We start from the raw sequence: 25044 nt of genomic DNA, 5'->3' as shown, positions 1-25044 counted from the left end.
TTATGTGTGTGTGTACGACGACGTCTTTGAACGATGTGAGTATTAAATGTTTTTATTTTACAGTACAGTTGTGTTTCAGTATGAAGTAAAAATAATTAAAAATCATTAAAAAATAAACGATTTATTTTCAAAATTAAAATAAATTAAAATATTCAAGTTAGACCATAGGAAACGTTATATTCCAATTAGACCTTTTACCCTTTTCTATTAACACATTACACACACAACGCCGACTCAATTCCAACTCAAGTCACACTGTGGTATTGAAATATGAGCTTTATGTCGTGTTACTTATAGTGGATATTTCAACATTAAGTTAAAAGAAGGTTACGACGCTTTGACAATGATTGGTTCACGGGTTATCCACCTGTGGCAGTCACATGTAATGTTAAAATATTCACTCTAAGTAACACGTAACAAAACTCAAAAATGTTGATGCTAAGGCAAAGCAATACATATAATTTGTATGAGACTGATTTTTTAAATAAAAATAATGAATCTTAACCATTTTATTATTTTAACTAACCTGACCAGAAAACTTTTGTATTCAACTGTACTAACAAAACATCTATATTATCCTGTTCATTTCAGATGGTTGCGCTTATGTATGGTGCGGTCGCTTTTATGTGACCTTTTCAATTTGGTCGGCTCATTAGAGAATTGCTGACATAATCTTGTTTTTGAGATAACTTTCATTAGAGCCGTAATTCAAAGCTGCAATTAACAGGAAGGAATTTTCAGGAATCATTTTAATTTGTTTAAAGTATGCCATGTTTCTTAATTTTATGGGAACTGCGTATTTGATCGCTAAAGTACGACCAGTCTAAAATAAATCAAATTTGTTTTTATCTTCTTAATGTGTAAAGTATGAAATCTAATATTTCTGATGTAAACAAGCGTCGAACCACGGGTATTTTTTACAGCTGTTTATTTGGTTATAAGTGTATTGGTTTACATGTAAACCCGCTTCTTCTGATTTTTGAAACCATTTAATTACATTGGTTTACGTCAACCAAATCAAAAACTAATGATTAAACAAATTTAAACAAATTGAGGTCTTTTATTGGTATTTTTTTCAAACTTCTGCGTTGAGCCGTTTTCGAGATCTGGGAAATCCCAAAACGTTACCGCAGCAAAATCTTAAATAACTAAAGAACTATACCACACACAAATTTTGCTATTTATAAACATTTACTACTCAACAAAAGCTATCTATTCATGTATTTGGTTCCGTGCTGAAACTAATTTTTGAAAGACGATTTTGCCTGGGTAACGTTTCAAACGTTACTGCAGCAAAATTTGTTTTTCTTAAATAACTTAAAAACTACAATTCAAACAAATTTTGCTATTAGTAAACAAATTGCTCCTCATGATACACTAATTATTTGTTTAAGTCTCATCTCTCTAAAGCAAAACATTTTGCCTGGGTAACGCACACCATTGTTCAAGATTTAATAAAACAATTCATAGTAATTCAATATCAGTCAACTTTTAATAAAATATGAGGGTATTGTTTTTTCTCATTGTATTCAACAATTTCCAATATTAACATTTTAAATTAAGTTTTAACATTTAACAAAAACATAATATTCAACTGTCTACCTTTTGTGTTGCAAGGGATTTTTAATTATAAAATTTTTAGGGTTAATTTTATTAAAATATTTAATTTTGTTCTATTTCTATGATCTCTAAGCAATAAATTATTGTATAAATGTTTTTTATTTTAATTTTAACCTGAATATTTTTATGAGATATGATTGAAATAAAACAATTCAGTTAATACAATATCACATTTTATTCATTATTACATTATATAACACAACATATATCTTTTGCGGATAACAAAATTTGTTTTTCTATTAATTTTTATGTAAAATTCTTAAGCTCAGCTGCAATATTGGAATACATTATAAATAAAAATGCCAACAACGTAAAATAACTGTCTTCTAAATAGTGAATGTTTAGGAGATCTCAAAATATCAAATTAAATTTTTTGTGTGTACTTTGCACTTTAATTTCATTAAAGATTAAATAAACCACGTCCCAATATAAAATAAAGGAAACATGTTTTTATTTATAACACCAATTAAATTCATTGAATATGAAACAATCACTATTCAAAAGACATATAATATGCATGATACCAACTACAAATAGAAATAAAAAATATTCCTAAAAATATTGCGCACCTCCACCCATGATATAGGGTGTTACTTCACATAAAAGCACCTCATTTATTACATATAATATAGATAAGAAATAATAAAATATTAATAATATATAGCAAATCATCAGCTGATAGAATAAACAATATTATCAAAGGGATAAGAATTCATTTGTGAGTTAACCAAAACATAAAATTTAAATAAATTAATATATGTATATATATTCGTAATTTTGAGGTATTTTTGCCAGACACACATATTTTGCCTCACCCAAAAAATGCTACAGATACTAATTGTTAAAAAAATATTTTTCGCACCTATATAAGCTTTATCTTAACTAATTTATATTATGTTCATTTGTAAGATGGGATGAGGCAATTTTCCACATCATTATTTACTTCCAAAACACACTGATTATGATTTCATAATCCTACAAAATTTGCCATTTAAAATCTTTAAACTGAAAGGAAATATACTCTGTCCAATTCAAGAACCAATTCGAGATCACTTTGAAGCCAATCTCCAGACTTCATTTTGTATTACGTTAAAGCAATAATTTGAAACAATGTCAGGTCTCCATTCCTATGTTAATAATATGTATTTTTTTCCATATAGTCAATCACCAACAATTAGTTATCTTATTTTCCCATACTATACTAAATATTTCTTCTACCGCATAAATTATGAAAAAAATGCACATTTTAATATGCATTCAACTCTTATTTATACTCTCAGACGAAAATAAAATATTTCGAAATGGGCTACTTTTATATAAAGCTATATCAACTACTCAGTGCCTCTTGTTACTTACGAAAAAGCCCATTGAATAGTATTTTATAACTTTCGTTTTAAATTTTAACAAATAATTGTTGACATATAGACACGTTAAACATAAACGTCTCTAACTTATATATTATAACATTGATAAATAAATGATACATCCACCTTTTTATTGCATACTAATTAAGTAAATCTAAAACAATGTATCACTAGAAAAGATTCAAAAGTAAAGTCTAGTCATTTGTTATATTAGCGCCTTGGACCTTTATGTTCTAAGATCTTATAATATTTTCTATTTATAAAGCTTTTAATAGCGGATTTCCTTACATCACCTACTCTAGGCATCTGTCGGCATCAAATGCGCGGCGAGTCGGGCGCCGGCTCGGGGGCTACCATGCCCACTCGTTGCTTTTCAGTTTCGATAAACTCTAACAAGGCCATATATATAAATTTGTACTGAGCTTCGTTTTGTACCATGCCTGAACGCTGGTCTCTCACCATCTGCACGGTACGGTGAACGTCTATTTCACAGTCGAACCCTTCTTTCCTAATTTGGTCCAAAATCATGTCGATGACGATGAAAGTTCCAGTGCGACCGATACCGGCAGAACAGTGCACGCACACAACGGCCTGCTCGGGAGGCTCCTCTCCCGTCATTATCTGCTGCAATCTAAAGTTCACATCCAGCAATATGTTCAGGACGCGACCGGGCTCCGAGGGCACCCCGTGATCTGGCCAAGCAGTGAAATGAAAATGATAAATTGTTCGCTTAACATCCGGTTCGTCTTTTTTGGTGACTACGAATCGTCGGAGCGTATAATCCTGGGTGGAGGATTCGGATTCGTTATAAATAGTGTACTTTTTAATGACCTCTGTTTTATTAAGCTCAGGCCAATATCGTTCACATTTCACTTTTCCACGCTCAATTTCTTTCGTTGTCATAATTATGATGCGTACATCTTCTTGCCATATCATGGACCAAAACTGATAAATCGTAGTCGAGAGACAGCCTTGGGTGGCAATGTACAATTTACTGTAGACATTCTCTGGATCGCCATTTACAATGTTTCTCTGAACCTTCTTTGGACCTAATGCGTTTATAATATTTTGGGTTGAACGGAGAATAGCCGGTTCCATTTTCGTAATTTTATAAGTTCCATTTATTTTTCCAGTCTCGCTAGGAGTTTCTTCAGTTATTATGACAGGTGTATGAACAGGTGAAGATTTGTCTTTATTTTTTGATGATCCGTGATGTGAATTCTCATAGGTACCGTTGGTATCGTGCGAGTCTGCTGAAGTGTCGATAAAATCGGATCGTATATAATTAGCGTTGATGTAATCTGCACCTGGCGGTGCATCTGGAGGAATATCTTTTAAAATAACTCTAGTGTGATCAAATGGAATTATATTTTTGTATCTATTTTTTCTAATATTCTCAGGTTTCGAGCCCTCCATTCTATCGAATAACTGCAGGTTTTCCATCATTTGTAAGGTTTCAAATTCTTCCCAAAAGCCTTGTTTATAAGCCATACTTTCTATTGGACCCTCGTTTTCTTTCTGTAACTGTTTCACGCGCGTGTGGAAGTGTTGAACTTGTATGCGAGTGGCATTGAACGGTTGAATGAGTCTCAGCACGTCGCCTGTGGTTTCAACCAAAGGGTAGTTGCGGTAGTGTTCGATAAGGCTAACAAGATCGTCAAATTGTTGTCCTCCGCCCACGTCATATTTATTGTCGGATCGTCGAATGATGACGTGCGTAACCCGGTCTCTTGTACGCACTGAGAGCACGAAATCACCTGGTTGCCTTTGCGATTCCCTCACTAAAAATGAGCCACTTCTACCGTTTTCTAACATCATTCTCTCTGCCTCCTTGGCGGTAAGCTGTCCGTGATACCATCTCTCGGTTGTGGGATCTGCGCAGTTCAGTGGCGTTTTTAACCGTATTATACTTCCGTTCTTTTCTCGCAATTGGCCCTGATTATCCATATAGTATTGAACAAGCTCTGATAAAGTGGCAAACTTTTCTCCACCATATAGATCAAGAAACTCGCCATTATTTTGTATTTTTATATGAGTTACCTCGGTGCCCCTTCTTACGGATAATGTGAAGTCACCTTTATTGCTTGTGCTTGGTCTAGCAAGAAAATAGCCGTCCCGACCGCGATCTAAGAGTAGTTTTTCTGCATCCACGCCATTCAAAGAAGGATGGAACCATCTCCGTGTTATCATCTTATATTAAAAAGAGAAGCGTCAATTCGATACTTACTTATAATAGTTATCAGAGGATTAGTCTTTGTATTTTATTCTTATATCTCGATGCACCCTTAGCACTCATCTGAAATTAAAATAATATAGTAATTAACCAAATGATAATATACAAAATTAACTCCACATTATTCTTTATTTGTAAATATATTCAATTTTTATACCTTTTTGGCTTGATCAATGTCATTCTGTATTAACAACTGATATTCTACTGAGAAGATACAAACTGAATAATTCAATATGTTTAACGCAAATTGTACACTGAATCTAATCAGTGGAAGCATAGACGATTAACACAGAAATGGAAATCAAGTGTACTAGGTAGAAGATCAATATCACAAGAACATTATAGGCCATAGTTATGCTATGTAACATCTTCCAAATGTTATGATCTTGAAGCAGTTGAGACCGACGGCTTTAAGCCGCGACCGCACGGTGAACTAAAGACATTTATTCACTGCCGTACATGGGCTGCTCGAGCCGTCGCGACCGCTTCAAGCCGCCAACGGCGCGGTTTGTATAGACAGCTCGAGCTGTCAACAACCGACTGATCAAGTAGCAAAGATCTCTAGGTTTCTGTATGCTAACAGAAACCTATTGCTATTATAATTATTATAATAATATAAGGTGAAGATCAGATTAATATTCAAATAGATTTACACTTTTAATCAAAGTTTAAATCTCTGCAACCTTTTAGGTTAACATTACAATAATTTAAATTATAATATTTTACTAATATCTATCGCTTCACATAGATAAAAAAGTTGGAAGTATTAAAATTAAAATAAATAAATAAAGTAAATTATAATATAACTGCTTCTTTTGAATTTGGAAAAAGTGTTTGTCCTAGCAGGGCACTTAACACTGGTCTCCTGTAAAGAAAAATCTATTCACTACAAGACAATTCACATGTCTTTGTTGGTAAGTATACTAACAATGGCCCTAATTCTGTGGTTTTTACCATATTTTGAGTATAATAAAGAAATAATTTTGAGTATATTATACACCTTCAATTAATTATTAAAGGTCAATTAGGTAATAAACTCACAATTAATTAACAATAGAAAACCAATTATGACATAAGTAAATCATTACAAACACATTAGTGTTTTTTACTTTTGTCATAGACACACAAGACCAAAATAATATTTGTTTGAAAAGGTTTTAGCACATACATGTGCTTAAAAATGCATTATAAATAATTTATATAGGTAGGTTCTAAAGTAATATACTTAGTTTCATTATAACATTTAATTTAAATATGAATGCACCCTAAAAGGTAAATACGCCGAGTTTATTGATAAGCCCACAAATAAAGATTTTTCCTTTTATATATTAATTAACTATAATTATTGTAAATGCTCCTTTTTTAATTTATTGGTTTCATAATAAAGTTATATTGTAAAAATGGCAGTTTGAACAATACTCAAAACATTGTACTCAACTGCAAATGTACACACTCGAACATACTACAATGTAAATTTTATGTATACATATATATTTAGAGGAACATGTACACAAAGGTATTGGCAAATACGATTACGGTAATATAGTACAAAGAATTATAGATCATTATTGTAATGTATTTTAACCCTTACCTCATAGAAGGCACCCATGCAGTGTCCAACACACTGTATTCCTTAAAATAGTAGTAAAACGTATCGGAGTGTTGTTGCTATGCTGACTTTAGACTTTTTGTAAACCTTTTTTTCAAGGGCGTATTCACGCGATGTCCAGAATAACATAAGAAATTAAAGTGAGGCGTGTAGTAAATTTTAAATACAGTAGTTCATTATGATAGTTAAATAAAAAAGCTGAAACTAAATAGTATTTTACAAGGAAAGCCAAAAATTAATTTCATTCCCAGTCCCCAGATAGGCTGCGGAAATGTCACGCAACTTTCGTTTTTATGTACTGTCACATTTCAGCTGTCATTACGTGACAGCTAACGAATTGAATTGAATTCGTTCAACTTAAAATAAAACGCGTTCGCAAACAATAAAAGAAAAAGTATTATTGAAATTCCAAATAACTGTATAATTTATTCATACGTGGTAAATTTTATTTTTAAATTTATGTATATAGTTAAGTAGAATCTCAAAATTTATAGAGAATATTCTGAATACAAGATTTAAAAAAAAATCGTGATATGAAAAACGTTCTTGTGTACTATAAACTAAAACTAGGTACATACTAACTACATACCTACCACAAGTACGTAGCGGTAGCAATTATAACAAAAAACATTATTGTAATCTCTTCTTCCCATACCTAATTAATTACACCATGATCTAAAACATTTGGAATACAAAATGGGAAAATCTTGAATAATAATTTGTGTAGCGGAATAATTAATTTTCAATATTCCATTTAACCTTTACATAAAAAAGTTTTGCCGCTTCTACTGCTATATGGATTGAGAATCTAAGTATATATGTCTAATAAGCAGACAAATATATAAGACAATACTTTATAAAAGTAGTTTATTGCCAAAAGATACCTAAAGCACTACGATTGGTCTTCGTTAGAACCAGAAGGCGATTTTGGAGATTTTCCAAAATAACTAGATATAACTTTTCTAACTGCAAAACGTTTATTTTGCGATGAGCTTTCGCCATGTGGATTTGGTGATTTTTGCCAATGTTCAGCAAAACTTTGACGTCTGAATACTTTGCCTAGTGACTGCCATTTTTGTTCTGGAGCGACATCTTTATCTTCAAAGTTTTCATTACTGCCAGAAGGTCTATCTCCCTGTATCATAATAAAACGATTTCACGTCAAAAATTTCCACAAATTCTACGGTATCTTTCTCAAAAGAACGAGTAATGCAAAAGGGAAATGTACTTACGTCGTTTGATTTAGTGGACCGTAGTTGATTACGAAAGAAATTGGTTATAGATTTCTTCCACTTTCTCGGATTTTTAAATGAATTTAACTCCAAGCTACCTGTGCCTTCAGCAACAATTTTTTTACTTTTCTTACAATCTTTTTCTTCTTCCTCTTTGGATATAATTTCGTTTTGTATAGCTCCTTCAGGACAGAGCATTTCTAGTTAATATTTTTAAAATTTCTTTTCACATAAAATAATCAAAACTACAGAAATAGTTATGGTGTTGTGTCATTTGTTATTTCTATTGTCAAAAAAATAATAATGTGAAATTGAATTCCTTTTTCAATTTAATATAGTAAAAAGTTTTTTTAAGCATAAATTTTACTATTATTTTATGAATCTAGAAATGGTTTATTTTTTATTTATGTGAAATTAAAGAGAAAATTTTACTTTTAAACATATAGTATATTTGATTTAAATGAATATAATATTTTTAAAATATTTCGATATTTCGATGAATTGTGTAGAACTGCCCTACTTTTCGCGCGTTTAGGATGTCAATACAACTTTTTTTTATAATGCTGTAAATCTCTGTAAATGAAACAAAAGTTTACGCGGGTAAAACAAAAATTTAATTGATCTAAGTAGGTAATTCGGTAAAATTTTGATAATCAATTGATAATATTTATAATTGTGTAACTATTTATAATGTGTGTATAAATAAACGTTTTTCCATTTTCATAATAAGCTGGCGCCTAAGAGAATACAAGGAGACTGGAGAATACAAATACTAGGTACGTGCTGACTGAAGTGCTGGCGCCATAAAAAGGGACGAATTAATTGAAACAAAAATGACGACAACTGCGGTGCCCACCTCCCAGGTATAATTATGATGCAAAAAATATCCTTTTAGTTATTTATAAATAATTTTTGTAGTTATTACATTTGTGATAATTTTAGGCAGTTGCTGAATGGGTTCGAGTTTTTCCAAAGCAAGTGACAGAGAATTACACAAGTTCTGTTACATTTATGAAACAACTGACAGTCATTGCTGTTAGCACCATAACGTTTGTGAAAAATGTTCTCCCCCATGATTGTTATATGATAGAAACTTTTGGAGGAATTAAATTAAGAATTTTGAAGAAAAAATGTAAAGACGAGTGGGGCCAGTTTCTAAGTACGGCTTTAATACAAGCCTTCGATGCTTTTGATAAGAAATATGTAAGATTCTAATTCTAATAATCTATACTAATATTATAAATCTGAAGAGTTTGTTAGTTTAAAGTTTGTGAGGATGGATGTGTATGTGTATGTTTGTTTTTTTTTTCACGCAAATACTACTGAACCGATCACAATGAAATTTAGCACACATATAGAGGGTAATTTGGATTAACACATAGGATAGGTTTTATCCCGGAAATCGCACGGGTACGGGACTTATGCGGGGTTTTCTTTGAAAACGCGGGTGAAGCTGCGGGCAGAAAGCTAGTAGGCTATAATATATCATCTCGCTAAAACCAACAGGAGCGGAGCCACGCGGGTGAAACCGCGGAGCGCAGCTAGAGATATCGTATTCAGTACCTATCTTTATGAGAATTTATAGTAAACTAGCGGTCCGCCCCGGCTTCGCCCGTGGTACATGTTTACGTTTTCTCTACATAAGATCCATCCTCGTACTTCAAGAAATACAATAAAAAAAGAATTATCGAAATCGGTTCAGCCATTCTCAAGTTATGCGCTTACCAACACATTTTGCGATTCATTTTTATATGTACCTACATAAGATTATTAATTTGTATTCTCTTCGTTTTTGTTGAAAGTGTAAACAACTCAATTCATTGCAGCTTCACCAATTAGCTTTATGTTTCTACGAAGACGAGTGTAAATTGGAGAATTTGGTGGAATATCATATTTTCGAGTATACCTACAACTCTGATGGGGTGACCATGAACGTTCACTCTAAAAACCGGGACAGTACCAAACACACAACGCAGTATTCTTTCGATAATGTGAGGGAGAAAACTATCCAGTTAATTAGAACTTGTGTGGTCATCATGCAATCATGCCCAACAGAGTTTTCGAGGACTAATGATGTTAGCTTGCGCCTATATTACAATGAAAGTAAGTACTTAGGTATAACTTTTATTAGGTAACTACATTCTATGTTTAATATTTTATTTGTATTATAGTTTATAGCTATTCTTTCATCAAGCTGAAATTAATTTTGTGATTATGCGAATATTTTATGTTCATAAGTAAATTAATATTTCACATACATAATTGTTGCATTGTTGCATGTTACGAAATTTAAACTTAAATTAAATCGAAATTTTAAACTATTTTTTTTTATTCTAAACTAAATATAAAAAAAAATCTTGTTAAAAACCCGTTAAAATCTTTAAACAAAGACGCACCAGCGGACTACCAAGCGCCAGGTTACGTGAGTACGGATGAAGAAGACCACCTGGAGCCAACAATTCACGAAAAACTCAAACTTGGTTGGGTGGAAACGCCATACCACAAAATTGTGGCTCATTCCTTCTTTAAGGAACCCATGAGGGCCAGCCATGAGGCAAATGTAAGATTTTTTTATAAATTTTTTAATAATTTTGGCAGTGTAAAGCTATTTTTAACTTTTATTAGATTCACTTGTATGATTGTAATTAGCCAACATGATTATATCTCTCAGTACTCAGTCAGAACCCGACTCATTTAGAATCTATTTTTTAACTTACAGTTTTGATTCAAACTTTGTAAACTTATGAAGAATTAGTGTCAATAGATACAATAATGTCATAAGTTTAAGCTGTTTTTTTATTATTATGAAACTAAATTAATTATTCACTTTTAGCCAACACAGAATCCACCCGTGCTAAGTAATGATATGGAACTATCAGGTAAACAAACATTACATTTATTTGAAATGTTAAATCAAAATTTGAGTTCTTACTGTATTATTTAATGTACAAAACAAATGGTAGATTGTTATACTAGATTTCAACTTAGTAAATTTAAAATTATATACTAAAAGCTTCCTTCAAGAACTATTCAAAACTAAAAGAAGGTTACAGAGTGGTTGCTGACCCAGAATTATTCAGATACTGAACAATACATAGTTCAAATAAAAATTTAGCAAACGCAACCAATATCGCCACTACATCCACTCACGCGCTTACACACTCATACACACACGCATTCACACACACACACACACGCACACTCATACATGCACACACGCTCACATATGCATACAAACACGCACACTCATTCAAACACGCACGCACCACATATGAGTATATCTGCTAAACTTGAGTTAAAATGTATAATTTAAATTTTATTTTGTATAATTTTGTATAAAAAATAGCTAAATTACCTAAATCATTATTTAAGTTAATATTATGCTGTAGTTCTGTTATTATTGTGTCATTAAGGAAGGTGGACGCCAAAATACAGGCTGTCCTAGTTTGGGGTCCAAATGTTACATGTTTGTACCTAACCCACAAATTGTTCAATAAATGATTTATTTATTCTATCCATTAAAACAGACAATAGACATTTAAACTACTAGCTTACCGCCCGCGGCTTCGCCCACTCTCTCTAAAACGATTTGAAATTTAAACTATCCTATCTCTCAAGTTGGATCGAACTGCACATGGTGTGCGAATTTTATTATAATCGGTTATGTGGTTTAGGAGTCCATTGAAGACAAACATTGTGACACGAGATTTATATATATTAAGATGTAGAGATTTTTGATACACATAAATTATATATGTAGATATATAATTTATGTGTATGAAAAATCTCTTTTTGTAGAAAAAAAAAAAAAACATTTATTGGTCAATTTGTGGGTTTGGTACAAACATGTCACATTTAGACTCCAAACTCCAAACCAGCTAATTGTTTGATAATTTGTGTGCATGTAGATTGATTTATGTGATTGGGAATTGTGAGGAGAAATAAATAAATGATTTGAAATAAAATGAAATGATTGGAACAAGGACAGCCTGTATTTTGATTACTCTTATTAATAATTCCTCTAGGTTCTGTCCAAATGTCCACACCGGGGTCTGAAGTCCGTTTATGTTGTCCCTGCAACAAGTATGGGCCATATAACACCTATACCCAATCAGAATTGCTAACTTGTCAGTAAGTACTATATTCATAAATATATATTTATTTATTTATTTATTTAATTATATATATAAGTTACTAAATGGGAAGATTCTAGACTTAAATTGAGCATTAAAAATATATTAATTGTTTAAGATTTTGAATTTTAAGACTTAGTTAAAAAAAGTTTTAGTTACTTATGATCTTTTGTACCTACTACTTCAGTTTCAGAATTTGCCTTTTCGTTACTTTTTCGTTAAAGTAAATTCTAGTAAATAAATTTTAAAAAATCCTTTTGATTGCTGGTACAAATCGCTTAGTAGCAGTAAATAAGGTGTACAGTTCGATTCAAACTTAATGGCGGTTCGGAAGTTAGCATTTGTTAAAATCATAATGATTGATTACAAGATGATTGTTGTTATGAATTAATAGTGACCGCGACCACCGGACTGTTTTGTACCACGGTGTATTTTGTATAGAATTTTTATATTTACAATGGACTTTTATCGTTGTGTCCTTCGTGTTTAGTCTTTCTTTCTTTCTTCTTTCATTTGCATTCGCAATGCACGAGGGCGCAGGTATCCGGCCCTTATCCACCCTTAAAGTTCCGGTAATATCTAAAATTGTTTTCTGCGCATCAGATCGTCCGTTGTTTCGAGCCGCCATTAAGTTTGAATCGAACTTTAATATTATTAAGTAACATTAATGAAATTCTAGCTACTGTAAGCTCCAGCAACACGCGGCTTGTTTTGGTATAGTTCGTCACTTAGTGTCTCGAGTGACGCAACACTGCTGTACCAAATGCTATGACGTTGATCCAACACGTACACCCACTGATACTAACTTGGTGTCCTTGAGCATGAGGAAACGGGAGGTAATTATGGTGTTTTTTAAATATTTTTTTTTTGGTAATACTCATATGAATAATTATTTTCTTGCGGCGTGTTATGAGCGTAATTTTTGTTATAGTAGTGTACCTTTTATCTGTTTATGCGTGAAAATAATGATAAATGTTTATTTTCGTTTGCTAAAGTGCCGTAGTCTTATTTTATTTTTATTAAATCTTGTAATTGGTTGCCTGGAAGAAATTGCTATTTAGCGACATGTCAGCATTTTCCTTTACAAAAAAACTTAGGGCTTATTTATACTATTATCCTATTTGTATATTTATTCATTATTTAAATAACTCATTTATTTATAGTGCTTATGCATTTTCCGACGAACATTGGAGCTATGTTCGGAAGTGCAAACCATTGAAGCTCGGGACTTGATAGACAGATTCGATGTATCCGAGTCCAACGCTGCTAAACTAATGAAGTTGCTTCATTCCAATAAAATCATCCAACAAGATCCACAATCTGAGTAAGTGAATATATTTTTATCATAAGAATGTATATTTTTTTCAGTAGGTAATGCATAATTTTTCTAGTAAGTACTACTGGAGTAGATAACTAGAAAAAAGAAGCCTAAAAAAATCAAATTGCACAATAAACATGTTTTGATTTGAAAAATCAAATTAATATAAACTTGTTTTGATTCTAACAAAACATTTTTTTTTTGCTTAATCAAAAGTTTTAGTTCACTTTTTTTGATCAAATTCATCTTATTAGGATGATTTTACAAAAACAAAAAATAAATTACATTAATATTTAAATCCTTTTCCAGTCTAACAACACCACAGAAAATATTGAAGAATCAGTTAGTTATAGTGATGTCGAACTTCTTCCACACTACCGAGGATAAAATAGGCGATCGACTACTAGCCGAAAGCTTCGCCTCCCAGGAAAGTGTCCCAGATCCCATTTCTGATGCTTTAAATCCCATGGACAATATTTCTTTACAAAATGCCTCGCATATAGCTCGATACGTCGACAATCCTATAGAAAAAAATGTGAATAATGCTATAAATGAATATCGCGAAGTTGATATGGCTGTCGAGTCTCCAGAAAAAAGAGAGAAAAGAAAGATGAATGACAAAGAAAAGATCGGTAAAACTGGCGTGATAAAAATAAGGAGACTAAAATTGTAAAGAAAGTCACATGAGCCAATTTTCTAAAAATTGTTGTTTTTTTCATTTTTATAAAAATTGTTCTGAAAGAGCGCTGTAAATTTTGATTTTCTAATAATTTTTAAACAAAAAATTGTTACTAAGTATATTTTGTTTCTTTTTCTAACAGGAATTTGTTATTATTTTTTGTTTTGTGGGGAAGCACTTTTTTAGTTTTTACATAAATAAAACATTATTTCAATTATTATTTCTTATTATTTTTCAATTTTAACAACATAACTTATTACTATTTAATATGTCCTGAAAACATTACCTATTTCTCTCTTTTAATACATACTCTTACTCAACTTGTACTTACTTATATCATACTTATATCCGTTGCTTTTTCAACTTGTTAACAAACATATCACACAATTTCTAATGACCTGCATATTTTTTCTGTCAGTCAGTAATAAATTGCAAAACTGCGTACATTTCCACTATTTATCGTCAACTTAATTCAATACATTGTACAGTGTCCTTTGATGATCAATATTTTTAACCGACTTCAAAAAAAAGGAGGAGGTTATCAATTCGGCCGGTATGTTTTTTTTATGTATGTACACCGAGGTTTCTGAACAGATTTACGTGATTATTTTTTTGTTCGATGCGGGATGGTGTCGAATTGGTCCCATAAAAATTTTATTCTGATAGGCCTAGTAGTTTTTATTTTATGAGCATTTTTGTCTGTATTTGTAAATGTTGCAAGTGCAAGTTTGAAGTCGGTTGTTTTTAACGCAGTTATCACTTGTTTGAATTTATAAAGTAGTTTATAAATTTATAAAGTAATTTGATCTTAAATATAAGTCAATTACGGTTTATAACAAATTAACCAGCAGACATGAACACGGCTATAATCAGTAGCTATACAAAAAGAGATTTTATATAATGGGCCCTCTTCACAATCGAGAGCGTTGGCCCAACAAATGATCGTCGATGTTTGCCGCCAGTACGACGATTATGAATAAATACCTACAATGACAGCCGATCATAGACATTTAGGCCCTCTACACTATCGTGATTGCCTCTAATCGCAACGCACTGTGAAGAGGACCCAATAAATAAACTAACAAACATGAACATGGCTATAATCGCCAAAGTTAGTGAACACGTGGCTCCAAAGCCGCGGGTCTGCGTGTGCGTCGATCGGTGCGTTGTTCGGTGGGACTGCTGTTCTGTTGAATGCGTGTAACTCGCCTAGTAGACGATGTAACGTGTCGATTTCGCTGGAAAAGACAGACAGACAGATTTTTATGAGGAGTTACTAATTACAATTGTTAATTAATTTTTAACCGACTTCAAAAAAAAGGAGGAGGTTATCAATTCGGCCGGTATATTTTTTTTTTTTTTTATGTATGTACACCGATTACTCCGAGGTTTCTGAACCGATTTACGTGATTCTTTTTTTGTTCGATGCGGGATGGTGTCGAATTGGTCCCATAAAAATTTTATTCGGATAGGCCCAGTAGTTTTTATTTTATGAGCATTTTTGTCTGTAGGTATTTGTAAATTTTGCAAGTGCAAGTTTGAAGTCGGTTGTTTTTAACGCAGTTATCACTTGTTGATACTGCTTTTATTCTTCGTTTCATCAGAGTTTCAGATACAGATAAAGTAATTCAAGCATGCTCATCAGCAGATAAAATACAAAACTATCAAAAATCTTATTAGTACTCTACCCTTTGCCATTTTCTGTGTATAATTTAGAATCACGATAAATATTAAATATACCTACACAATACACATGCACATTATGTTTAGAATAAATTCGTTATTTTTACTTAAACTTACATATCAGCGAGATTTCTCACTTCACACGGATCCTCCACAATATTGAAGAGGCAGGGAGCTTCTAGCGGCTTGCAGGGGATGGGCTCTATCGGTTTACATACCACAGTTGAGCCTTGTCTGAATAATATCAACAGTCTTATATAAGAATCATTACTCCATTGAAAAGTTACATTTGGGGTTGCATTTCTTAGAGGACGCAATTTTATTTTTTTGATGTGTAGAGGGGGTAAGTGTGAAGCTATCACCAAGTTTGTGGGGTCGCCACCCTTGTCCCACGGCCGCCATCTTGAAAATAGCGGAAGATATGGTTTATACGATATATCTCATAAACTGTTTATCTGATAAAAAAAAATGTTGACATTATTTGTTGCAAATTAAATTCTCTACAATTTTGGTCCAGCAACTTTTTGTCGTAGAACTATAAATAAAAAGTTATAAGTGAAAATGTTCAGATAATAGAGATATTTATATTTTTCAATAAAACTTTTTTTTATCATTTTACGAAGAAATGATATCAGACCATTTTTGTAGATTGTTTTTCGAGGAACAACTTTTACGAGGAACAAGGAAAAATCCAAACCTTGTATTCGCAAAACTACAAATACCTAATGGATGCAAATAATATAAAGCTTAATAATTAATTCTCATGTATTCCCCTCAATTTATTTCCTCTTCTAGATTCTACCCACCTCAGTTCCAAGATCTTCTCCTTGCTAGGCATCAAGCCCAACTGAGCTATTGCTTGCCCAGCGAGGCCATCCAACACCAAGTCTACATCATAACTACCGTTCCGACCGCTCGGCCCGTACCAGTAGTCCCACGCTCCGTTATAGGTGGTTCCTGAAATTCATTGAAAACACTATACAAAATATCGAAAAAGACATATTATGAAACACACACACAGGCATACAAAATTTACACGCCAATATCGTGCAAATAACACGATAATGGATGATATATAAAAAAGGAAAAAGGAATTTCGCTTTTTCTTCAGCAAAATAATGATGTTATAGCGAAACATATAAGGTTAAAACTATAAATGTGAGGAATACCGAATAAGGTCACATTATACTCAAACTCAAACTCAAACTCAAACTCATTTATTTGGCACCAATTTTGACAAACAATGTAATTAAAATAAAAAACGAACAAAAAGAAGAAATACAAAATAAAATAAAAAATTAAAATTAAAAGCAAATAAAGTTAATGTGATGCCAAAAGGGTCCCCACGTCAGCAAAAGTTACAGAGTGTTTCTGCAACACTGGTTTTCAGTGAGGACCAGTAATACAAATGACTTGCGGCTCAAATAACAGAGCACGACTGCCAGTCAATATAGCCCGAACGGATATAAATATTTATATAATATAGTATACAACAAATAATCGTTTATACATAATACATATACATATACACATAATATCACACATACATACATACACACATATTATACATATATATATACATATATATATATATATATATATATATATATATATATAACACTACCATTAACTACACAAGAACTATTTATACGCCGGCACTAGACACTGATGAAGCAAGCAGGCACAGCAGTTATGTAATATACGCCGTGTAAGTGGGAAGAACGCGTGAGCCAGGAGGAAACTGATTTTGGTGATGATTTAGTTTAATTTTTAAGTGTTTTTTAAATGCATAGACAGATCCTAAACTACGAATGGGAGGTGGAATGTTATTCCAACACTTACACGAAACGTATCTAAAACTACCACGAAAAGCCGCCGTGCTATACCGCTGTAAGCGCAGTGCCGGGTTGCTCACCAGACGAGTGTTTACAATACCACTGCACCATTCCAGTCTTTCATAGAGGTAAGTTGGTTTTTTACTAGTCACAATACCGAAGAGCAAAGTGGCAATGTGGAGTTCCCTTCTGAGAGACATCTTTAAAATGTTTCTCTCGTTGAGGTAAGGTGTCACGTGAGTGCGAGGTGGAATGTCGAAACAGTATCTTGCACAAGCATTTTGCACTCGCTGCACTATTCGCTCTGTTCTTGCAAGAAGTCGAGGCCCGTATACACAGTCAGCATAATTAAATTTAGAAAGTACAAGAGCCTCGCATAACCTAATTCGAATATCAGTGCTAAGAAAACTACGAATTTGATATAAAACTTTTAAACGGTAAAAACAGTTCCTGACTAAATTTTGTATGTAATGTATTATGTGCTGATTACAAGATTTTTTATATTTGTATTAGTTCAGTAGCACTACAAAAAATGTATTCATCGATATAAATAGCTAAATTCAATCAATACATATAATATTATGGGTGTCATCAGATTTAAAGGGTTTAGAGAAAAATTTCAACCATGCATGCTCGGACCATAAATTGAATTGAAAGCGATTTTTTGCCACCATCACCATACTAAATACGCTACAACATTCCATACTTTCGGTTTCTCATGTAATGAATATGAGAACGTTTAAGACAATAGTCATTATGCTGTTTTTACCTTTATGTAATTTCCACTGATCGACCGTGATAGACGCACTGCCAAAGTGGTCGTCTATGTTATGTAGTATTGTAGTTCTCTCTGATTTCAAATCCTTGGACAAGGCTAGCCATTGATCCACTCCATCTATTCCACCTAAGGAACTGTAAAAATTGTTGATCAGTATACCTACTCATAGTAAGGCACATTTAACAAACCGAAATTAGAGGCACACAGGTAATCCAACTTTAATAACAATTTTTTTTTAAACCTTCTTATTATGTATACGTATGTATCTTGCTTAATTTAATAAAAAAAATGGGACTAATCTTATTGGATAAAATATAATTATTCCTCGATAGATACTGTTAAGTTAGAGGATCTAATTATTGTGTATGCTATAAATTATTACGTTCAAGTATCGTTTTTGCTATCATCATTATATATTGCTTAAATATTTTGTACCTAACATTGCCACCAGCAGCACTAAACAGTGTAGGCAGCCAGTCGGATATATGCAACGGTTGCGAGGCAACCCGCGGTATCGCACTAAGCAAGGGACTCCACAGTACTCCCGCGCCTCGTACTCCACCCTCCCAGAGGGTATTTTTCACCTATAACAAGTGATTTAGTAAGGAAAAGGTAAAAATATGCACACATACATTTAGATATAAAAAATGACGGCTTATGAAAATATATAAGTAGTTAAGATGACCATTTCCACAATAAATAAGACCACAGTATTTTTTAATTGTTAAATAAGAATTTAAGAAATAATTGAAATACTAATTTAGATGGAAATGTTGCCCTCCTCAAAAATTAAATTGGATTACGGGCGTCGAATTTCTCCATTTTCTTTTCTAATTATTAATATGGATTATCTAACATACACCTCTTAGCGGGTAATTCGAAGCCGCGTTTTGATTGAAGCCAGCCGCTGGCCCGCCGTTATCCGTACTGAATATAATAATACTGTCATTGAGCATCCCGTGTGCTTGTAGAGATTGAACCACTCTGCCAACTGACTCGTCAAGTTTTGATACCACAGCTGAAATGGGAAAGCTTTAAATTAAAATACAAGTACAATTGCATTAAAGAAGGTATTATTGTAGCCGTTTTGTAGCCAAATATGATTTCAGTTTTCTTTCGTATTTTCTACGATAATTCAAGGCAATTCAGTCGGATATACTTCAACAACATTTTATTGCGTAATGCGTTAAATTACAAATAAGGATTCCTTCCGATCGAATTTACAAATATGTATAGAATGAACGCATCATAATATTTATCTTCTCATTTGAATTTGAAAGTAATGTAATGTTTTACCGTGGAACAGAGTAGCCCTAACTAGCTCCAGACACTAAAATGATAAGATAAAATCATTCCGACAAATTTATTTAAAGTAGAAAAACAACCGAAGAATTGTATAAGATTAGTAAAGGTTTATAAAAGTATATAACCTGCGTATTTTCTCCTCTGTGGATCTTCTATATAGCTGAAGTTAGCTATGAGTCCTTCAGGAGCTCGGATGGGCTCGTAAGGGTTGCCAGTGTGTACTGCTGAGTGAGCTATCATTAAGAACAATGGCTCATTCTTGTTGTGGTTCGCTATTATCTGTAAAAATATAATATTCAAAAGGTCACTTTTCATAGCTAATCGAAACAAAAAAAAGAGAAGGGTTTGATTAAATTCTTTGTACTTAATGATAAAACTAATAAATGACATTATTAGAATGCTTTTATGATACAAACCCTAAGTGCCTCATTTGTGTAGACGTCTGTTGCGTATTTTCCAAACAAATCATGAGCTACCGCAAAACCTAAAATAAAAATAAAAATTGTGGGTAGATGTTAATTGATAAAAACAACATAAGTCAATATCTAAGAAAAGCCTTATGTACGGGTGTATCTGTCTAAAACGAATATGTTAATCCAATTACCTCGTCTAAAATCAAATCCCCATACTCCTTTTTCCTGATTAGTGTGATCATACATATCTATTTTTCCTGTCCAGAAACCTAAGTGACTGTCAAATCTGTAATAAAATTATATGAAAATTATATATAAAAATATGTCTTTGAGGAACTTTGAGGAATCACAGAATTTCAATTCCTATAAGATCTTTCAATAATTTAAGATGTATTTACATACCCTCTATTCAACGGTAAATATTCCCTTTTGTAACTACCAAGATGCCACTTGCCAACCAAGTGGTTCTTGTAACCCAAAGTTCTCAAGTGCTGAGGTAGAATTGTCTCTGAAAGCGGAAGACCCCGAGGCTCCATACCATAGATAACGCCATGTTGCATTCCTGTAAAATAATCGTACCTATTCAGCAAGTAATACGTAAGCTTTCAGTCACTTAGGATATATCGTAGTCTATGATCACTGCGCATGTTCCGAGTCACGAGGACGAGTTGTAGGTATGATGGAGTCAGAGGAAGATATTGAGGTGAAAATTAAAAAAGGGAGAGTATTTTAAACAAGATGTATTTTTTCAAATAAAAGGGCAGCAAAAAACCTAATTATCCGTCCATTTAAAAGATGTGACATCAAAGTCATTACGTGGGAATGGCCATTCGAAAGGTAGTATGCTCGAATTCAATTATTCTCCTATATACCAGTGGGAGTAATTGCATATACGTATCATTATCACATGTCACTTTTCTGATATAAAAACAGGAAATGAGCGCAACTCTCACTGTCTAATGATGTAGAATTTATTATCAGAGATAATAGATATTGCTTTACACCGGTTCCGAGAAGATGTTGATCGGCAGATTTATCAGGATTTCAACTGCTTGTCAATATTAGCTTAATACATTCCAATTCATATTATTAAGTAATTGTAAATTGACTTGACTTGAAATATCATACGTGTCTTCGCGGTTGTTAGCTATGTTAATAAAACAAAGAAAATATTGGCATTTTGTCTCCAACTATGTAATAATAATGTCTATTCTTAAAGGTCAACTAATTTATTGAATAATGCAGAAATAAGATGTGACCATGACAAATTTTTTAACTAACGAAGACGTAGAGTGCGACGAAGGTTCTTTACAAAAACTTATTGCTTGTCAAGCACTTGTTATATGTATTTATGACATAGTTATGTTACATACTTTGAAACAAATAAATATTATAATATTGAACTTTTGGAACTGTAGATAGTTTCTTTTTAACCGACTTCAAAAAAAAGGAGGAGGTTATCAATTCGACTGTATTTTTTTTTGTATATTTGTTACGCGATTACTCCGGCAATTATAAACCGATTTGAATAATTCTTTTTTTATTTGGTGGGTCATACGTCAGAGGTGGTCCCATTGTCACCAGGTCAGAATCTGATGATGGGATCCTGGGGAAATCGAGGGAAACCCTCAAATTTTGTAGGCATATACGTTTATCAGAAATTATCTTAATATATGTAGATTTTTGCATCTACTGGTATGGGATCTCTGTAACAAAATTATGTAATACCATCGAATTTGAATGTGATTCTACTCTTCAGTTTAAACTTGTACATATAGGTATAGTCTTGAAGTCGGTTTTTGTTTTTTTTTTCTAAAAATTATTCGATGGACCCGTTTTCAGTTTTAAAATATTTAGTTATTGGATATTTCAACACTAACCAGTATGAATTGGATATTTCCCGGTCATAAGCGCAGCTCTGGACGGCGTGCAGATCGGGGTAACATAGTAGTTGTGCAGAGAGAGACCAGACGCAAACAGGGCGTCGATGTTTGGTGTCGGAATCTCGTTTGAGCCATGGAAACCTACGTCATTCCAACCCTGAAATATAGCATGGTTTTGTTTAAAAAAAATATATATAAAATAGTGATCGTTAAAATAGTTTGTCCACGTAAAAAGTAGGTGCGTATGTATTATGCCTATTAATTGTGAAAGATTGTTGCAATAATAATTATCATAAACGGACCTACCTATATTGTGAATTACGATAAGCCCCCGTCATTGACTCTTTGATTGTAATTTGTATGTAAATAAAAAAGTAACTAGGTAGGTACATAGTTATTCCAAATAACATGTTGTTACTTTGTAAAGTTTTATCATATGAAAAAAGTAGGTTAGGTAATTATTAATAGTAAATATTTGTAATAGTACTTAGGTGCTTTTTTATATCGTTTGAGAATAAGGTGGATAATTTTACAGCGCATGCATTAGATAAGGTAACATAAATTTTACTATATTGTGTATGGTACTTAATAATCCAAGTGTCAACTATATATGCCGTTATTTCGACCTGAATATTTGTTTAAGAATCTAACAGTGTCTACCGCCCACACACAGGAAGAATCATAAACGTATAGACCTTGTAGGGATAAGGTTTACATTTTTATTGTAAAATAACATTTTAGATTGGTAATTTCATTTTCTATATCTTCTATTTAGACTAGATCACTTTTTTTCGATTAATTTTAATAGATTTGAATTCTACTTGAATGAGGCTTTGTCACGCGTACCTACAACTTGTAACTACCTAATTATTATCAAATACCTGGGATGGATGTTTTTAGTACTAACTAGTTAGCTAACGTATGGAGTACATAATATCTATAGGTACTAATATTATAAAGCTGAAGAGTTTGTTTGTTTGTTTGAACGCGCTAATCTCAGGTCCAATTTGAAAAATTCTTTCGGTGTTAGATAGCCCATTTATCGAGGAAGGCCTATATATCATCACGCTAAGACTAACAGGAGCGGAACAATGAGGGTGAAACCGCGGGGAACAGCTAAGTAGTTGTAATATAATTTTTGTGGGATAGATACTGTCGACAACCTATAACAATAAAAAGCTTGTGTTGCTTGAAATAATTACATACTAAGTAGGTATGCTCGTATGACACTGGTATGAATGTGTGAAATTATTCGCGCGTGATTATTATTGCTACACTATGAGTAGATCTATCTAGGGATCATTTTGTCTATCTAAAACAATTAACTAGGTACTTTTATGTAATAAAAACACTATTTAATTAGTACCGATTGTTATTTTGGATAAATAAAATACAATTACCTAGTCATTAGTAAAATCGTTCGTATGTAAATTAAAACAAATATTATTGGAATTAATATGTAGGTAGCCTTTCGGGGAAAATTTCTTGTTTTGTTCGAGGGCATTAAAAATGTGGATACAGCTGCAAAATTAATCCGTTTACATTTGAAATAAATGTTTTTTTATGACCTATGTCCTACATAGATAAACTAAATCTAAATAAGTGAACGGAACGGAGTGTGTTAAAATGTATGTGGTCTTAATTATCATTATTAACAGTCACCAGATTTCTACAATGTACCTAGTGTAAAATTAATTTATAAATGGGCATATATACTTAGCTAGTGGATACCAGGATACCTACAAAATTTACAAAAGCTTATTTAGAAACTAAGGTACCTAAGTACCTAAGTATTTTTGAGTTATGGCTTCCAGTATTATAAATTTAAACAAAACTATTATTATTAACGTATTTTACACAGGTACTAATAGGTATTTATGTGCAACATTTATGATTTATTCATGATCTTATAGGTCGTATAATAAATTAATAAAAAAAATTGATGAATTCTACAAATACTCAATAGACATGTAAATAATTAAAAAAATAAAATAGGTACTTACGAAATCATCAGCTAAAATGAATACAATATTAGGCCGGCACTCACAGACACACGAGCACAGCAAAACACACAATAAAGCACACAACATTCTCGCTCCGAGATCGACCGCGGTATAGTGATTATGTGACCTCTTAGCGAATTATCAAAAACCGTTGGTCAACGATATCGGGATATGGGAAATGTACCAGAACCGCTGTGAGGTATAATAATATGTACCGAGAAGGATAAAAGTACTGTGATTATTGCTCTATTAAAAAATAATAAAGTATAATGTGAGAACTCAGTTGTACATATTTTTGAGTGTAGTTTCTACAAGGTTTATAGGTAAGTAATGCTCAATTCATCGAGAAAGTTAGAAACATACGTTCAATAACTACCCACCTATTTCCTTATTAAACATTTTTAGATATTTCTATAATTTGTCAGCTGAATCCATTCATAATATACTTACTCGTGAAATACTTGATTAAATGGTTCGCGTTGTTAACGCATTGTTTTACAAGTTATTAACCTTTCATTGACTCAACGAGTAACATTCCATAAAACTGTTTTTTTAACCTATTTTAATATTAAAATCTTAATAGTTATATCTCTAACTTTTTTATGCATTATTCGATAAAGGTTTTGGATAAATTTTGCTATATTGGAAAATTGAAAACATACCTTGATTTTTTTTTAATTAAAGAAGTACATTCAATTTAAAAGTACTTTGTCAATTTTTTGTTTTTTGTCAAGCGATGTAAGTGACGCATCTTTTTGTTAATCTTTGACATAGATTTAGGTCGATTTGAATGGGAGTCTATTTCGTAGGACGCACACTCAACACCTTGGTACACACATAGAATAAATTTAAACAAATATTACCTAATTTAAAAAACGTTTTGTTTAATAAGTGAGTCACACTACAACAAGATTTCATTGCTCGGTTCTAAAGGTTCTATGTTTTTTGATGAAATT

General features: G+C 32.3%; 4 protein-coding genes across 5 annotated transcripts; 1 reads left to right on the top strand and 3 right to left on the bottom strand.

Moving 5' to 3' along the window:
• Positions 1-1776: 1776 nt before the first annotated feature.
• LOC123691617 (tyrosine-protein phosphatase non-receptor type 11) lies at positions 1777-7114 on the bottom strand. The gene is made up of 2 exons (XM_045636102.1): positions 6809-7114; positions 1777-5280 (listed from the first exon to the last, which is right to left on the bottom strand). Exon 2 carries the CDS (start codon positions 5172-5174, stop codon positions 3300-3302), a length of 1875 nt encoding a protein of 624 aa, XP_045492058.1. The 5' UTR covers positions 5175-5280; positions 6809-7114; the 3' UTR covers positions 1777-3299.
• Positions 7115-7678: 564 nt separating this feature from the next.
• Positions 7679-8307, bottom strand: LOC123691627. Its single transcript, XM_045636115.1, has 2 exons — positions 8059-8307; positions 7679-7961 (listed from the first exon to the last, which is right to left on the bottom strand). Exons 1-2 carry the CDS (start codon positions 8254-8256, stop codon positions 7719-7721), a joined length of 441 nt encoding a protein of 146 aa, XP_045492071.1. The 5' UTR covers positions 8257-8307; the 3' UTR covers positions 7679-7718.
• A 426-nt stretch (positions 8308-8733) lies between these two features.
• On the top strand, positions 8734-14298 carry LOC123691621. Its single transcript, XM_045636107.1, has 9 exons — positions 8734-8921; positions 9001-9261; positions 9885-10161; positions 10449-10618; positions 10892-10937; positions 12084-12189; positions 12871-13027; positions 13355-13515; positions 13819-14298. The coding sequence occupies exons 1-9, from the start codon at positions 8892-8894 to the stop codon at positions 14180-14182; spliced, it is 1572 nt and encodes a 523-aa protein (XP_045492063.1). The 5' UTR covers positions 8734-8891; the 3' UTR covers positions 14183-14298.
• A 730-nt stretch (positions 14299-15028) lies between these two features.
• Positions 15029-24336, bottom strand: LOC123691620 (arylsulfatase I). Of its 2 annotated transcripts, XM_045636105.1 has the most exons (12): positions 24089-24332; positions 22083-22242; positions 20605-20764; positions 20394-20488; positions 20206-20273; positions 19915-20068; positions 19345-19502; positions 18920-19068; positions 18476-18618; positions 16678-16828; positions 15989-16105; positions 15029-15426 (listed from the first exon to the last, which is right to left on the bottom strand). In XM_045636105.1, the coding sequence occupies exons 1-12, from the start codon at positions 24173-24175 to the stop codon at positions 15267-15269; spliced, it is 1602 nt and encodes a 533-aa protein (XP_045492061.1). In that variant the 5' UTR covers positions 24176-24332; the 3' UTR covers positions 15029-15266. The 2 variants fall into 2 exon arrangements, with proteins under 2 accessions (XP_045492061.1, XP_045492062.1); XM_045636106.1 differs by lacking the exon at positions 15989-16105 and having other exon boundaries at positions 24089-24336.
• Positions 24337-25044: the final 708 nt, after the last annotated feature.

The sequence above is a fragment of the Colias croceus genome, chromosome 5 (assembly GCF_905220415.1).
Source record: "Colias croceus chromosome 5, ilColCroc2.1".
Lineage (NCBI taxonomy): Eukaryota > Metazoa > Arthropoda > Insecta > Lepidoptera > Pieridae > Colias > Colias croceus.
This window is presented reverse-complemented; position numbering and strand designations above follow the sequence as displayed.

What these genes read in the sequence shown, in the direction of transcription:
- LOC123691617 (XM_045636102.1), bottom strand. Translation starts at nt 5,174, where the DNA reads ATGATAACACGGAGATGGTTCCATCCTTCTTTGAATGGCGTGGATGCA.
- LOC123691627 (XM_045636115.1), bottom strand. Translation starts at nt 8,256, where the DNA reads ATGCTCTGTCCTGAAGGAGCTATACAAAACGAAATTATATCCAAAGAG. An exon ending in GGTCCACTAAATCAAACGAC is followed by an intron (nt 7,962 to 8,058) that starts GTAAGTACATTT and finishes ATTATGATACAG; the next exon opens with GGAGATAGACCTTCTGGCAG.
- LOC123691621 (XM_045636107.1), top strand. Translation starts at nt 8,892, where the DNA reads ATGACGACAACTGCGGTGCCCACCTCCCAG. An exon ending in CTGCGGTGCCCACCTCCCAG is followed by an intron (nt 8,922 to 9,000) that starts GTATAATTATGA and finishes TGATAATTTTAG; the next exon opens with GCAGTTGCTGAATGGGTTCG. An exon ending in GCGCCTATATTACAATGAAA is followed by an intron (nt 10,162 to 10,448) that starts GTAAGTACTTAG and finishes CTTTAAACAAAG; the next exon opens with ACGCACCAGCGGACTACCAA.
- LOC123691620 (XM_045636105.1), bottom strand. Translation starts at nt 24,175, where the DNA reads ATGTTGTGTGCTTTATTGTGTGTTTTGCTGTGCTCGTGTGTCTGTGAG. An exon ending in ACAGAGGAGAAAATACGCAG is followed by an intron (nt 19,503 to 19,914) that starts GTTATATACTTT and finishes TTCCCATTTCAG; the next exon opens with CTGTGGTATCAAAACTTGAC. An exon ending in GTGAGAAATCTCGCTGATAT is followed by an intron (nt 15,427 to 15,988) that starts GTAAGTTTAAGT and finishes TGTCTTTTCCAG; the next exon opens with CGAAATCGACACGTTACATC.